This window comes from Gavialis gangeticus, unplaced genomic scaffold, assembly GCF_001723915.1.
Source record: "Gavialis gangeticus isolate Ggan-Ray unplaced genomic scaffold, GavGan_comp1, whole genome shotgun sequence".
Taxonomy (NCBI): Eukaryota; Metazoa; Chordata; order Crocodylia; family Gavialidae; genus Gavialis; species Gavialis gangeticus.
In genome coordinates, this window is record NW_017729032.1 from 34,358,154 (window position 1) to 34,372,683 (window position 14,530).

Consider the following 14,530-nt stretch of genomic DNA (forward strand, 5'->3'; position numbering starts at 1 on the left):
AGCACTGCTGCGCCTGCATCCCACGCTCCCCTGCCCCTCTCCCCAAGTAACATGTCCCCCCACCCAGGCTGGGCAGCTTGTCCCAGCCCCACCCCAATCCCTCCCTCCTCCATGCCCCTTCCTTCCCCCCTCCCCCAACCCTAACAGACTTAGCAGCTGGAGGCAGCTGTGTCCAGTGTGGCAAGGACTGCTGCCTCTTTAGTCTATGGCTGAATCTCCAAAGCGGTGCCAAATCTTTTGACTCTAATTTGGCCGAATCGAATAGACAGTGATTCGAATCTTCAAATCGAATCACTGTCCTTCTAAATCAGCTGAATTCTAAGCGAATACTTGCCGCTTCTCACAGGTCTACTGGTTAACACTCCCTTGCTGGGCCTTAGCTTGTCCTCTCATCTTCAATATTTCCAATTACTATTTATTGAAACGGGTTGGTTATTTAAATAGCCCCCAAAGGGAAATTTATTAATGGGAAAAATGCTGAACCATGAAGCCTTAAACTTTTTAAATCAGATTCAGGATCATAGCGGTCTCAGGCTTGTTACAGTCCCAAGAGCAGAACAGGGGTAGTGGACATTGCAGGAAGTGTCAGTTGTTGGCAAAATGCACATGCTTGACTATAAATCAAAGAACTCTTTCACACAAGGTCCAATTCAGGGAAGTGCTGTGTGGCTTATGAGAGAGGAATAAATTTCTCAAGTCTTGGGAAGGTAGCAAATACTTAAGCAACTTGTGGCATCAGATCTTTGGGCTGTAAACTTTACTATTAACAGCAGTATACTCCAAGGAGGGCAGCAGCTGGTATCTACCAGGGTTGGTTTGATAAATCCCATCTCAAAGTTTCATCAGGCTAGGGCATCATCATAAAGGAATACCTTTATCAGGGTTTTGGGAAAACTGGTTTTCTTGGTGTGATGATAAATTATTAACAAATTCTGGGCTTGAATTTAATCTTAAGGAGTTCTTCACCAATGGAATTTCATTAAGGTAAAAAAAGTAGGAGAGACTCTGCCTGTTTGTTTACAAGACTCTAATACCCTCTAAGCCCAACAAAATACTTAAGATAATAACTCAGGTTGTTTTCCCAAAGAAAAACACATTCTCTGCCATTAGGCCAGAGGGAGCAGCAGAGTCCTCAGAGAGCTGTAAAAGGTCCTGAGAGAATGTATCACTTAGGAAAACTAGGATGATGAAGGAATATTAAGGGCTCAATTCTGGCAGGTGCACTTAAGCTCTATGCAACGCACTTAAACACATACCCAACTGTGATGATTATAGGGTTGTATTGTTTGTTTGGATATTATGTTGAAAGGGTTTCTTTGGATGAGTTTTGTTCTGGCAGGGAAAGGGGTAAGGGGATTGCAGAGGGTCTGGGTGTGGCCTGGCTACTTGCACTTTGCCTTCTGGATGGCACTGGAAGAATCCCTTTCTGGAGAACTCTGGCTTTTGCAAAAGCTGGATGTGGAAAGAGATATAAACCGGGGAGCTAGAGCATGCATGGGCCCATGAATGCTTGTGTGAGTCCCTGCCAGCCTGCTGGAGTCCACATTTGCCTACTAGTGTGAAGCCCCAGATAGTGGAGACAGAAGGAGTCTGCCACTTGGGGACTGCAGCAGAGAGGCCCAGAGCAGTGGGGCAACCTGCTGAGGGCAGCAGAGAAGCCAAGACCTGCAAGTTCAGCACTGCTGAACAAGGAGTTCACTGTAAAGACAGTGGGGACTGCTGCCTGCTGCTGGAACCAGCTGTGGACTGTAAAGTAAGCCCTAGAAAGGGGCGAGAGTGCGAAGTGTCAGGAGATAGCATGTGTTAAACTTCAATGTTCTGCTCTGTCTTCCTCAGTTCCACTATCGTGTTTTCCCAAATTATTAAAGTTAGGCAGGGTTTTACCGATATATTTAGCTGTCCTGTAATTATCTCACCTCATTGGGAATGTGTACCCTCATGGTCTAGGCTGACTGACCAGACTGTCACACCACCTTAAAGCCAGATAGAACCAATGGAGCATGTGTTTAAGCGCTTTGCTAGATGGGGGTGTGTGCGCCCAGCAGGATCAAGAACACTGTGAACTTAACTCACTCTTTCACAACAGGGCTTTAGTCAGAATACTGAATGGTGCTTGCATTTCTCACCACTAAATTACATGCCTTTAAGGAAATGCACCTGCAGGCAAATGCAGCAGCTGTCACAGGCCCAGGAGGAGCCCAGCACTGCTGAACAAATGGTCATGCAGGTTACAACAACACATTTATTCTATCCTGCATTGGAGAATATTCTTTGAGTAAATACAGCTCAAGATAAGCTAAAAGTAACCCGTGGAGAACAGGCATGTGGGATGATGGATGATCTAGGAACTCCAAAGAAAAACACCTTTATAAATAAAAAGTAATACTGAATAAATACCCAAACCTAGTTTGTTTGAAGGTTGTAGAATAGGAAGTATGTTTCTATTCCCTTGTGGGAGCCACATCAGTATGGAAATATATATATAGTTTTAAATGTAAGAATGGATAACACAGGATAGACCCCTGGAGAAGAGAGCCAAAGACAGATTTTCAAGAGCTCAGGCTTCAGAATTGAAGCTAGATTTTCAGAAGATTGAAGTTCCTATTGAGGCATCAGAACAGGAATTATTTTATGGATTACTGTAGCACCTATAGGCTGGGACTTCTTTGTGCTAGATGCCATACAAACATAAAACAAAGACATGGCCTTTGTGCCATGTCACCAAGGGAGCTGGGCAGTTTTAAAAACCTCTTGCTAACTGTGTGCACTAAGTATTGAAAAATATGACTGAAAGGGACATATGTATTTCACTAAGTATTTAACTTTGACAAACTATGGTATATTATTAGTGATATTTATGCAGCTGTACAGCAGCAGTTTTGCTATAGCAGCGGCAAATATATAGCATTTAATAGTGCCAGTTTAAACTACTGTATTAGCTTTTATATTTTCATTGATATAATACCACAATGATCACTTTACATGTTCTCAGTTTGCCCTTTCCAGACCTGTACCTTTCCCTCCAAGCATGCCGTCTAGTGGGTTGAATGCAGTATCAGCTGTCATGAACAATTGTGAGTGTTGGCTCTAGGGCAGTGGTTTTCAACCTGTGTTCCTGAGGGTCCACAGACTACATTTAAGGGGTGCACAAGAGATGACTATGAACAATCAACAGTGTGTGAATACCCACAACCATAATTCAAAGGCGTCTGCGCCTCCATTAAAAACTTTTTAGGAATCCACAAATGAAAGAGGTTGAAAACCACTATTCTAGGGGACATTTGGGAAAAAACCCCAAAATGCCTAAGAGTATGGGGACAGGAGAAAAATGAAGAGGAAAGAAAAGGAGAGAGACAGAAAGGAAGAGGATAAATAAAGGAGCAGAAAGAGCAGGAGGAAAGGAAATACGAAGGAAACAAAGAGGGAAGGACAAGGAAAAAGGTCAGGAGAGGACACAACTACCTCTGTTATCATTTTTCCACCATTCTGGAAATGTTTTCTGGGAACCAGCTAATCACCTTGCAAAGTTGTTATGAAAATTTACAAGCTAAGCCACAAATCTACTCACTTTGTCCTTGTGCGAACAGTCAGCATGAAAGAGAAAACTAGTTTTACTTACCAGTCAAAAATAAAATTACTCGCCCCAAGTGAGAAGGATGCTGCCAGGTTGAGTAATGATGTGTCTGTTTATGATCCCATCTCATATCTGTCTACTATTCCCCGCTGCTCAGATGTGCTCAAGTCTCCCTCCAAGCTAGCGTTGCTGTAGTGACTAAATATACGCCACAATAGTAATATTATTGTGGTGCCTAGGGGCCATGCTTACATCTCCTCTTTAGTGTGGGTGACTGTACTGCTCGCTGTCCATGGGCTGCAGCCTACAGTGTGAAGTACTCCAGTGTGGACTGGTCTGAAACCAACATGGATTTCATAAGTTATAGGTATTACCTGCTTTTAATAGGATGGACAAACCTGTTTTAACTGGACCAGGACAAGAAGAGTTAATTAAGGTCCTGAAGGCAGGCGAATAAAGCCTGAGCTACCCTAAAATACAAAATGCTAAGATCAGAGATGTCCAATGAGAGGATACTGGACTAGGACACAGACTTGTGACTTGAGTTCTGTTCCCATCTCTATCAGTGACACTAGACATTTCACCTCTCCATGGTTTGTTTTTTGTTCCCATTTTGTGTTTTTCTTATCCATTTAGATTGTAAACACTTACTTACTCCAGGTGTTGTACAGTGCCCTGTAAAATGAAGTCCTGAATGCACAGCTATGCATTATCACAATAGAAACAATACTACCATTGGCATCCTGTATAATACAGTACTCTATCTTCTAATGTTCTCCTTACAGGCTGACATTATCATGTTTCTTAACAGTCCTATTAAAATACACTAATCACTAACTTCCCTATAGACTTGGAACCATGGGATGTCTAAGGTATGCCTATGCTTTCTACCATTACAGCTCCACTAACAGTACAGATGCATGTCCTACTCAATCTGACAGTGGTTCAAAAAGCCATGGATCATCCTAAACTTGATTAGGGCTCTCACTTTTGCTACCACCATTAAAGCTGCACCAGTGGAAAGATAAGGATGAGGGATTTTAAAAAGTGTTAGTGAAGTCAAAGCTTAGGAAGTGAGGAACTAGCACTCCTATATTAACACTGTTAAAGGAGAAAAATGCCACTAGCATTTTGCTCACAAAACATAAGTTGATCCATTTTTTAAAGAATATTGCATAGAACGACCACTCTTTTGGCTGCTATATCACCTCCTTGGTGAGGCAGTAGGAGTACTGACCACAAGTACAGACACAAGATGTTGTTTGCTCTTGATAAAGTAAATGCAGCTTTTTAGTTCCAAAACTTAGGGAGTTGAAATCACTCCCATCTGTCCTCAAGAGTGCACTGAACATTTTTTGCACTGCTCATAAAGTCTGAACTTTCAGAATTTTTAGCTTCTGCTTTCACAATAACAGAGTGCTACTGCTAGGCAAGACAGATAAATTATTCATCTTGAAGGCAAAAATAATTAAAAATAAAGCTGGCTAGAAAATTCAAATTGGGCAAATGTGTCATGTCTTGGAAATCTTCATTCTGTCAGCCAAGCTGCATGTTGGTGAACAATCATGGAAACCCTGGGAAACACAAGGAGTTTGAGTGGGTAGGAAAGAAAGAGAAGTGGTAGGGAATCAGGCCCTTTTGCCTTTAAAACTATACGTCATGGGTGAAATCCTGGCCCTATAAAGGCCACAAGAGTCATGGCACTGGCTTCCATGGTACTGGTATTTTCCTCTTGCTCTTACCTCTCTACTTGGATTCAATGAAGCAAAATAAATTTTCCCCTAGGGTAATACCAAAGTTTACAACACAAGGAGGCACAATACCCAGCACTAATGCCTTAAAATAACAGTTTATTTGTATAATTTAAAAGAGTGTTGGAGGACACTGTCCCAGGTGTCTATTCAAAATGGACAGCAGGAAGTATGATTGGTTACTGCCTTTCAAGAACCACACACCAGTTTCCCTGATCATAGTAACTCCTTTGAATTCTTATACCATCCAGGGTTTTGCAGGCTGCTTCAAGTTCTCCTTCACAGAACACGTGATAATAGCGGTGGAAAACAGGACTGAGTTCTTGCAATTTGTTAGAGCCAGCTGGGAGCTGCAGAGTTGTGATACTTTCTCCTTTCTTTTTAGTGCCACCTTTGAGGTGCCAGGGAACAAGTAAGTCTTGTGAATGAAAGGAAGTCCTGTTAGTGTGAACAGGCAAACTGGAGTTAATGACCTGCTTTGCAATGCAGCCTTTGTCCTCAGAATCATTAAGGACTCCATCAGAGACTGTCAAGTCTTGGGTGCTGTTGTCAGGTGTTTGATCACCGACTGGTCCCTGGGCAACACCAGTATCAATTTCCTCCTCCTTCCCTTTCTTAGCTTTCTTTTCTTTAAGATACTTAGACTTCTGGTTGTTGTATTCTTGTTCCATTGCCCAGACATAAATGAGTGCCTTTCCACCAGGCCTTAGAAGCCGGGCTAATTCATGAAGACTAGCTAGTCTTCTTTCCTAGAAAAGAAAAAGCATAAGGAGCCAGTCTGAAGTTAGTATACAAACAGGAACATAGGAGAAGAGAATTGACAACAACATTGCTGCTGCAGTAAATGCTGCCAGAGAATGCTGCCTCTCTGCTTGCTCCCCAGTTCAGAAAAATGAAGGGTTTTGTTTGTTTGTTTGTTTTAAATAAATCATGTTCTATAACAATATCTTCCCTGTCTGAGACAGGCAAGCATACAGTGTCACCCTCCTCCAGCTTGGACCTGAGAAGCAGCAATTATTTCATAAATCCGTCAAATTCTGAATGTGCTAGACATGTGAACTGGTCCAAGTCAGCATGGGAGCTACTTTTGCTTACTATATGTGAAAACATCAGCTGCACAAATATTATTGCTATTATTATTACAGTATTGTCTGGAGATGCCACTTGAGGTCAAGGGCCCATTGTGCCTGTGTTATAAAACACCCAGTCCCTGCTAGGAAAAGCTTACAGTCTAAATAGACAGGAGCAAGTACTATTATCCCCATTTTACAAGTGAAAAAACAGCATGGAAAGACCAGAAGATGTATCCAAGGTATAAGAGGAAACTGCAGGCTGACTTGAACTGAATCCAATCTCACAAAAGCCTTCCTCTCTCTACCGCCATGTTTTAAGCAAACCTAAAAGTAAAATACATTGGGTATTTATACACATACTCCAGGAAGCAGTGAGGGGGTAGGGGACACTTTAATCAAAATGGCTCCAAGAGCTGCTCTAATTAAAGTGCCCAGAGAGTCACATGTATCACCGTCTCCGTGCTGGAAAATGGTGGCAGGGGTGCTTTAACTAAAGCTTGTTTGCTGAGCTCCAGTTAAAACTCCCCCACTGTCATTTTTCAGCATGGGGATGCTCATGAGTGACTGGTACCTCCTGAATCTGGGGGAGGATACCCACAGAAGCCTCCAACAGCAGTGGCCCTGTCAGGGGGGGGCACCAGCCCTACTGACAGCATCAGTGTTGTCCATCGGGGGGGCACTGGCCCCATCCGGGGCGGCATGTGCACCCCCTACCAGTTACCTATGGGGACACCGATACATGCGACGCTGGAGTCTGATGGAGTGTGGTAATTACCACACTCCATCACCAGACTCAACTGAGTCTGCTTTGATGCACTGTACTTACAGCGCATCAGAACAGCCTCAATGTATATGAATAGGCGCCCTATTGGATAAACTCTAGTTTCCTTTTAAGCACCTCAGGGGCACTTCAATAGCCACAGAACTGCAATTTCTGGCATTTACACAAAGTCTGGATTCTACATAGTTACACTCACCCTACACTTCCCTTCTGAGCATGCTTAGTAGGCTGAACTCTGGCTGCAGGTTGGTCTGAGGAAACAGAATCACTGTGACATGCCTGTAACAGCATTTATGATAAGATAACAGATAACAGGAGAAGGATAATATGGTATGGATAGTATGGCTAAATCTTGATAAAGGACTTGTTTTATCAAGATTTAAGCAAAACTTTTCATAGCAGACCCCATGGGAAATTCCTAGCCAAACTTGACAGGATGGATCAATGTTGCAGCTGTGGGGTAGATAAGGAGTTGGCTTAAAGGGAGACTCAAACAGGGCAGAAACTATCCCACAGCTGTTTAGCCATTTTATCCAAATATTATCAAATACAAGGTGTAGAAGAGCCATTGCAGCAGAAGCTAGAGCGCCCTCTCCTCCAGGGCAACATCCATCTCTGTGAACTGCTTTTCTTGACTTGCTCTCTTCCTCCTGGCCTCACATTAGCTTCCCTTCCTGCCAAGCAGGCCTACTTCAAGAACAGGGCTGGAAAAAGCTTGGGGGTTACAGCACTTTGATGGGATGTGGGAGAAACAGCATAAGGGGAACCTAGAACTTGACTTCTCCAATCACTCTGGCAAGTGCCCTAATTTGTAGGCTGTTGGGCTAAATGTCAGAGGATGGTTGTCCTAGTCCCCCCCTTTTCTCTTCCAGTTTACTTCTGGGAGGTTTGCACGTACCTGAGTGATCCTAGTCCACCACAGGTGGAAATAGATTCCAAACTGTATATGAGTGCCAAAAATTGCGGTTATGTGGCTATGTAAGTGCCACTTAGGCATGTAAAGGTAAAACAGGATGTAGCTCAGTATCTGTAACAATCAAAGTAATCTCTTCAAGCAGAATGGAACAACAGGGGTCTGCACACAGCATGGGAAAAATAACAGGAATAGTGATGCCAATTGAGACTCGCAGGCCTGAGGACACCTTGAAAATACAATGCAGAGCTTTTGTAATCTTTCATCACCAAAGACAGAACACAGTGAGCATTGGAAAGTAGCTGGAGAAAACAGGGCAACTGGCAAGAAACAGACAAGACATAAGGGAATGTCTAAAGATAGTAGCAAGATATCAGTTCATCTCACATGCTCACACAGCTTCCTATACCAGGTTAGATCCTCTCTCTTTAATCCTGTCCTCCCATCTTGCACATCTTCATCTCTTCCTCTTCAACTGCTTAGGTTATAAAGTTCAGATCCATACTGGGATCCATACCCAACTTTCAGGGGCACCTAAATGCTTTACACAGTGAATGTGGCACCTAGGAGTGGGACTCACAACAGCCAGCATGCTGAACAGCAGGAAGACTTAAGCCAGCAAATAGGAAATGATGGAGTAGGGTGTGTCCAAAATCCTGGCCCTCTGCCACACTTTGGAACCTACGTGAGGCTGGGATTCACAGCCTGAAATCTCAGTCTACACAACACAACTGGGAGCCTGCCTCTACCCCAGTGAGGAGGAACTCAACAAGGGGTGGGGGATGTGATTCTGGTCTTTGCTCCCAACACTGCTTATATGCTTTATGCAATGACTTCAATAGGTGCAGCCCCTGAAACAGGGGCCACAATTCCATGGTTCCCCTCTTCCAAGGAAGTGCCGTCATCATTGAGCAAGGGTCACGCTTCCATTTGCCTATTCATTTTCTGGCCCCATGAAACATGCATCCTAGTTTCAACAGAAGGAGTGCAGCATGCCCCCATCTCAGGCCAGCCAGTAGCCAGGGCACTATAAGGGGAGGTGGGAGATGTTGGTTTCAATCCCTGCAGGCTGAGGAAGGCACTTTCCTTTGTTAGTGCACTAACCACTAGGATATGACATAAAAGGTGGCTATCACTACCACTACAGCTCCATTTGTTCTTTCTCTACCTGTTTTAGGGTGAAGTGGCCATGGCTGCTGTATTTTGTGCTGAACTCAGCATTGCCAGCATGTGCTGCCTGTGTTCTGAGCATGCCACCAGATCAGGCCCCTTCAGCAACACAAGCACAGTTTCACTTTGTGTGCCCCAAAGAGCCCTAGGCAGGAGAGAGGTGATAGGGTGTTAAGTTCAGCCAAGATTACAACAATTCTGAACATGGGCAGCAGCAGAACTTTAGGTGCCCAAATAAGTTTTCTGACAAAAACTTTGTGCCAGGTGTTTCTCAGGTACCTAAGGAGAGCTTTTGTGGATCGTCTGCTTAGACTTAGGCAACTCAGTTCTGCTTCAGTTACATTTCAGGTAACAGAATGCATTTTTGGATCTGGCCCTAAGCTCTTACAGAAAAAGATGCAGTAGGAATCACTGACTGGGTCTCACTGCAGTACAATTTATTATTGTAATTACTACTACTACCATTAGTGCCTGGAGTTTCCATTCCTACTGTGCTAGAGCTGCACAGAAAAAAAGCAGACACCTCCTGCCATGAAAATCTTACAAGGAAAGTAACCTAAATACATATTAAACTTAAATTAATAACAATAAGTTCAAGATGCAGCACATCTAACAGTATCAACCTGTTCATCACACTATCTTCTTAGTACTCAACCCCATAGAAAGTGTTAGGATTTCTAAAGAAATAGGAATGGCAACTAAAGAAAGCATCGACTTACTGCTGTTGAAAAATGGTGGATTACAGCAATGGAAATGCAGGCATCACAAGAACCACTTCGAATTGGCACAGACAAGGCATCACAGACAAAAGCCTCGCATTCTTTTTCTCCGCAAATGTCCACAAGGTTTTTGCTACGATCACAGCCAACCTGCAACAGAAGGTGTTTTATTAAACTACTGTTTTTCACAGAAGAAGAATGTCAAGACTAGTGCCATCATCTTCTGCAACTGAAATATTTTAGTGGATATGTTTTGGTAAAACAGTACGCTGTTGATAGCAATATGAAACCATACTATAGGAAAATGTGCTGGGTGGGAGGGAAGTGCTTTGCATTTCTTTTTTTTCCCTTTTGCTACTTATTTAAAGTGGACTGGGCAGGTGATGAGCTACCAGACAATTAGTTATGGCTCCTTGGTTCTTCCTCAGCACAAGCTGAACCAGCCTTGAGGTTTCTTATGAAATTGTATGCCAGCGGAGGGTCAACAGTGTGATGGAGAGTCTGTCCTGCTCACCAAATTCTCTCTTTTTTCCTTCAGCTGTTGGCTTTACACTAACAGGGAGTCCACCTCTATCCAGATAACCTCCATCCAGTTAAGTCTCCAATGGCTGGTCTAGCTAGAATCCAACCATTCTTCACTGTCTGAGCAGTGCAAAGCGACTTGGGAAGAACAAAGGATCTGATCCCTAATCCTTTGTATGAGAAAAGGTTTGAGTAATAGCCGAGGGATAAACTCCAATGATAGTTCCAATGATAAAATTCTCATTCAGTGATTCCAGCAGAGCCAAGGGTTTGGCTCTGCACATTACATTTTATCCTGGTAATGTTTTAAAAACAGCTACAATACCGAATGACCAAAATGCTGGGTTTTCAAATTGAATAAAACAATTCACATCTAACACTGGGAGCACAATTCTTGTCACTTCAGTTTCTCTTTATCTCCTAAAAACCTCAGCACAGAAGCAAAGGCATTTTAAGAGAGACAGTGTATGCTGAGATGTGTCAAAAGATCAGTTTTAGGGTAGTTTTCATAAAATGCTATTTCTTCTCTTGACCTTGCTTCCCTGTCTCTCTCAAGGCTGGAAGAAACCAATATCTACAAACAGCTTCTTACATGCTTTGCATAACAACAATAAATCAGTGGTGATCGAGGTCTTTCTGTAAAAAACCTCTCAGTGAAGCATGTATTGCTCTGATTTTAACCTGTGTGAGTTGAATTTCATAATTAAACCAATGCTTTGATATCCAAATGTATTCTAAACTCAGGTTGTCCAAGAATATTATATTTACTTTTGTTCCAGATAATCCAACAATAAGCAGTTAGTGAAAAAAACATGTTCAGATTCCTGGATAATTATTGCTGACAGGTTTTGTTGTATTTTAAACACAGAGAAGATTAAGTCAGTCTTGATGCAAGAACAGCAAGCCACCTGCTCTAACTCAACGTCACAAAGGTGACAGCCAATCTTAAAGAAAAAAAATCTCTTCTGCACTGATTAGTGAAAAATTACTACTGGGAAAGACAATACCATAAAAACCTGGCTTTTTTGTTATAACTCTACATTCCTATGGTAAGTAGCTTTGGAACATACGAAGCCAGCTTGCAATGCAGACGGCAGGCCCAGATCCTCAGAAAAATTACCAGTTCTTTCACTGGGAGTTCTGCCCAGGCCAGGACTGCCAGATGTGGTCCAAAGTAAAACTAGTTCTGGAGAAAAGGTGCTGAACCATCAGTCTAAGAAAATGGAATCCTCTGCTCTGGAATCCTCCTCCTCAAACACTTTGGTGAGTTTATAAAATTAAGCCAGCTAGTGCTCATTCTGGTTGCTGATTTACGAGACGTGCATTCATTTGGAACTAAACTAAGATACCCACGTCATTCCACACTGGAATCCAATGGCAGTGTCAAGAGATGATTTTGGACTGATCACCTGTACATGAAAGGCTCTGTACCTCACTGCCAGTCTCTTCCAGTCTTCTGTGACTAGGATGGCACAAGTTTGCAGCAGTTAATAAAACACAAAGAGCCAAATTAACCACTGCTATTAGTGAGTGAGTATTACTGATTTCCATAGGATTGCCATAATTTATACCACTGTTCAATTTAGCCCTCAATTTATACAATACAAGTGGGCATAAGTAGTGCGAACTCAAACACAGAAATGACCTTGAAAGGGACCACACTGCACAATGATGAAATCCAATGCACTGAACCTGAGAAGAAGAAAGACTGCCAGAATGTGAAGTCCTAATTTGCATGTAAATTATACCAAATAACTGTGAAGTCAGGCTTAGTTGCAATGTCATACTTATTAAAGTGAATCTACCGCCCAAAACAAAAAGATGGTATCTTGCAATGAAACAGGAGACCTTGAAATATGTCAATTAGAATGCACAGCAGCTCTGCGAAGGATAAACTAGGCTTAATGTTAAATTGTCTAGTGTAAATATTATGATAGATACTGCATGCATGTGCATAAAAATTGGGCACACAAAGTCACCATAAATCTCTCTCTTACTAGAGAGAAGCAAGCTTAGGATCCTTACCAGGATTATCACAGGATGACATTTTTAATATATAGTTATGAAAGATTTATAGTACTTTTTACAAATCAATGTGAGAACTATGTATTCATTGGTATTGGCTTAGATCTTTTTTTAAAAAGATGAGCCAGATCCTCAGCCAGTATGAATTAGCTGATTCCAGTGATACCATGACAAAACACAGCCAAAGTTCTGGCCCACATTTTGAGGAGTATGTTTGGGAATTTTTTTGCCAGGTGCAAGAGGTGTTGTTCAGGGAGACGGCTATCTAGTGCTGAGAGTCAGAACTCAAAATCCCTGTTGTACATGTGCGCTTTAATGTGCAGTAGCCTATTTTACTGTGCAGTAAAGTGTCACATAAAAAAAGCATATGATTATACTAAAATGTAGTAAAATAGGCTACTGCGCATTAAGCGTAACTTAAAAACTGTTCGCATTCATTACTGCACATTACGGCAGCCTAATACACATTTGTTTAGTACCTCACACTGGAGGTGCTAAATTTAACACACATTAGGAAAAGTGCCTTAATGCATGTGTAGACTGCTATCTTTTTTCGAGCAGCAGAGAAGGGGGGGAAGAATTATTATTATTTTGGAATGTCCAAAAACCTCACAAAAACAAGACATGGCATCATGCAATCCTATAGCGGAAAGATTCAGATCCTTCTTCCCTCCTGCATCTCTGCAGTGACCAGCACATTTTGTGAGCAACTATAGCAGAGCCCAGTGGGCATGTCTACACATGCATTAATGTGGTATAATTACAGAGCATTGTTTAATAACTGTAATCAGCACTACTGCACAGCAGCACCAGTGCACGTGTTTTAGGTAACGGTAATGCACAGCAGACCAATTCTATTATGCCTTAGTGCGTTAGCATGGCTTTCACCATGACATGCTAATGCACTGTAGAATTACTATACTGCACTCTACAATCTTGTGTAGACGTGCCCACAGACATACAAACTAGTCCCAGAAACTCCTTGGTTTATCTTTTTCTTCAAATTATCCTTCTACTTTTCCAGCCCTTACTATGGAAGAAATATGTTCTAGTAATATGGCCTTTGGAGTTGATTTTAAGGCTAGCAGGGAGCAGTGCTCTAACCCCCTGAACAACAAATTCCTGAGAACTCTATGATTCAATTTCTGGCTGAGCAGGGGCATCTCTTTTAGAAATATGTCCAATCTTGGTTTCATTTTAATTAAGATGAACTGTTCAATTTTGATTTAAAGGGAACTCCACCACCTTTGTTGGTGAGCTTTGTATTTTTTAAGTGCTCACCTCTGGAAACTTTTTTCAATGTTAGTGTTTATGCTCTATTTATTCTCCAAATCAAACGCTTTGTATTGAGCCACCTGAAGTCTCTGATCTCAGTCAAGTAGCATAGCTGACTGTTCAACTAAACCTACCTCACTCACTCCATCATTAAGTTGTTCTACACCTTTTATTGTTTCCCCCAAAGGAGGCTCCCATCTCAGGTTTCACTAATTTTGTCTTAGATGGCAATTCCCTAATGCCTCATATCATGGCAGGCACATTCCTACCTTTCTGCATGGAACTTTGGCCCAACAGGAGCTGCACTGTGGAGACTGCTGCTTCTCTCTGACAGCTAGCAAAATGGAACATAAAAACTAAGCATTGCCCTTCTAAATAATATTTTGGGTGCTGGGATCTGTAGACACTTGCTGTGAGGTTTCAGCACCTTTATGTTTCTAAGGTCTTAAAATAGGATTTTGGTCATTAGTATAGCCATGCCTAGATAAGCCACTAACGTAGATGTGGTTTTCACCAGAGCATGTTTCTGTCAGAGAAGCTACATTGGTATATTCTGTGCCTATCCTGGGGCTTGTAGGTGCACAGTAGAAAATCCCAGTGACGACACGGCATAAGTCACACAGACCATGTTAATGGTGGGAGCTCAACTTACTAAGCAGCAGTCATTCAAGTGGTGTGGCATCCCTCTATTCTACACTTAGGACTTATTGGATTGCAAAACCCATTA

The 14,530-nt window shown here is 42.3% G+C and overlaps 1 protein-coding gene across 1 annotated transcript in view; it reads right to left on the bottom strand.

Annotated features, from left to right (window-relative positions):
* Positions 1-5,404: 5,404 nt before the first annotated feature.
* Positions 5,405-14,530, bottom strand: part of ALKBH8 (alkB homolog 8, tRNA methyltransferase) — a 111,458-nt gene continuing 102,332 nt past the window's right edge. The window contains exons 11-12 of the mRNA XM_019525351.1: positions 9,982-10,131; positions 5,405-6,074 (exon numbers count right to left, since the gene is read on the bottom strand). Coding sequence (XP_019380896.1) covers positions 5,505-6,074; positions 9,982-10,131 — 720 coding nt within the window. The 3' untranslated portion in view covers positions 5,405-5,504. The remainder of the gene's footprint in view (positions 6,075-9,981; positions 10,132-14,530) is intronic.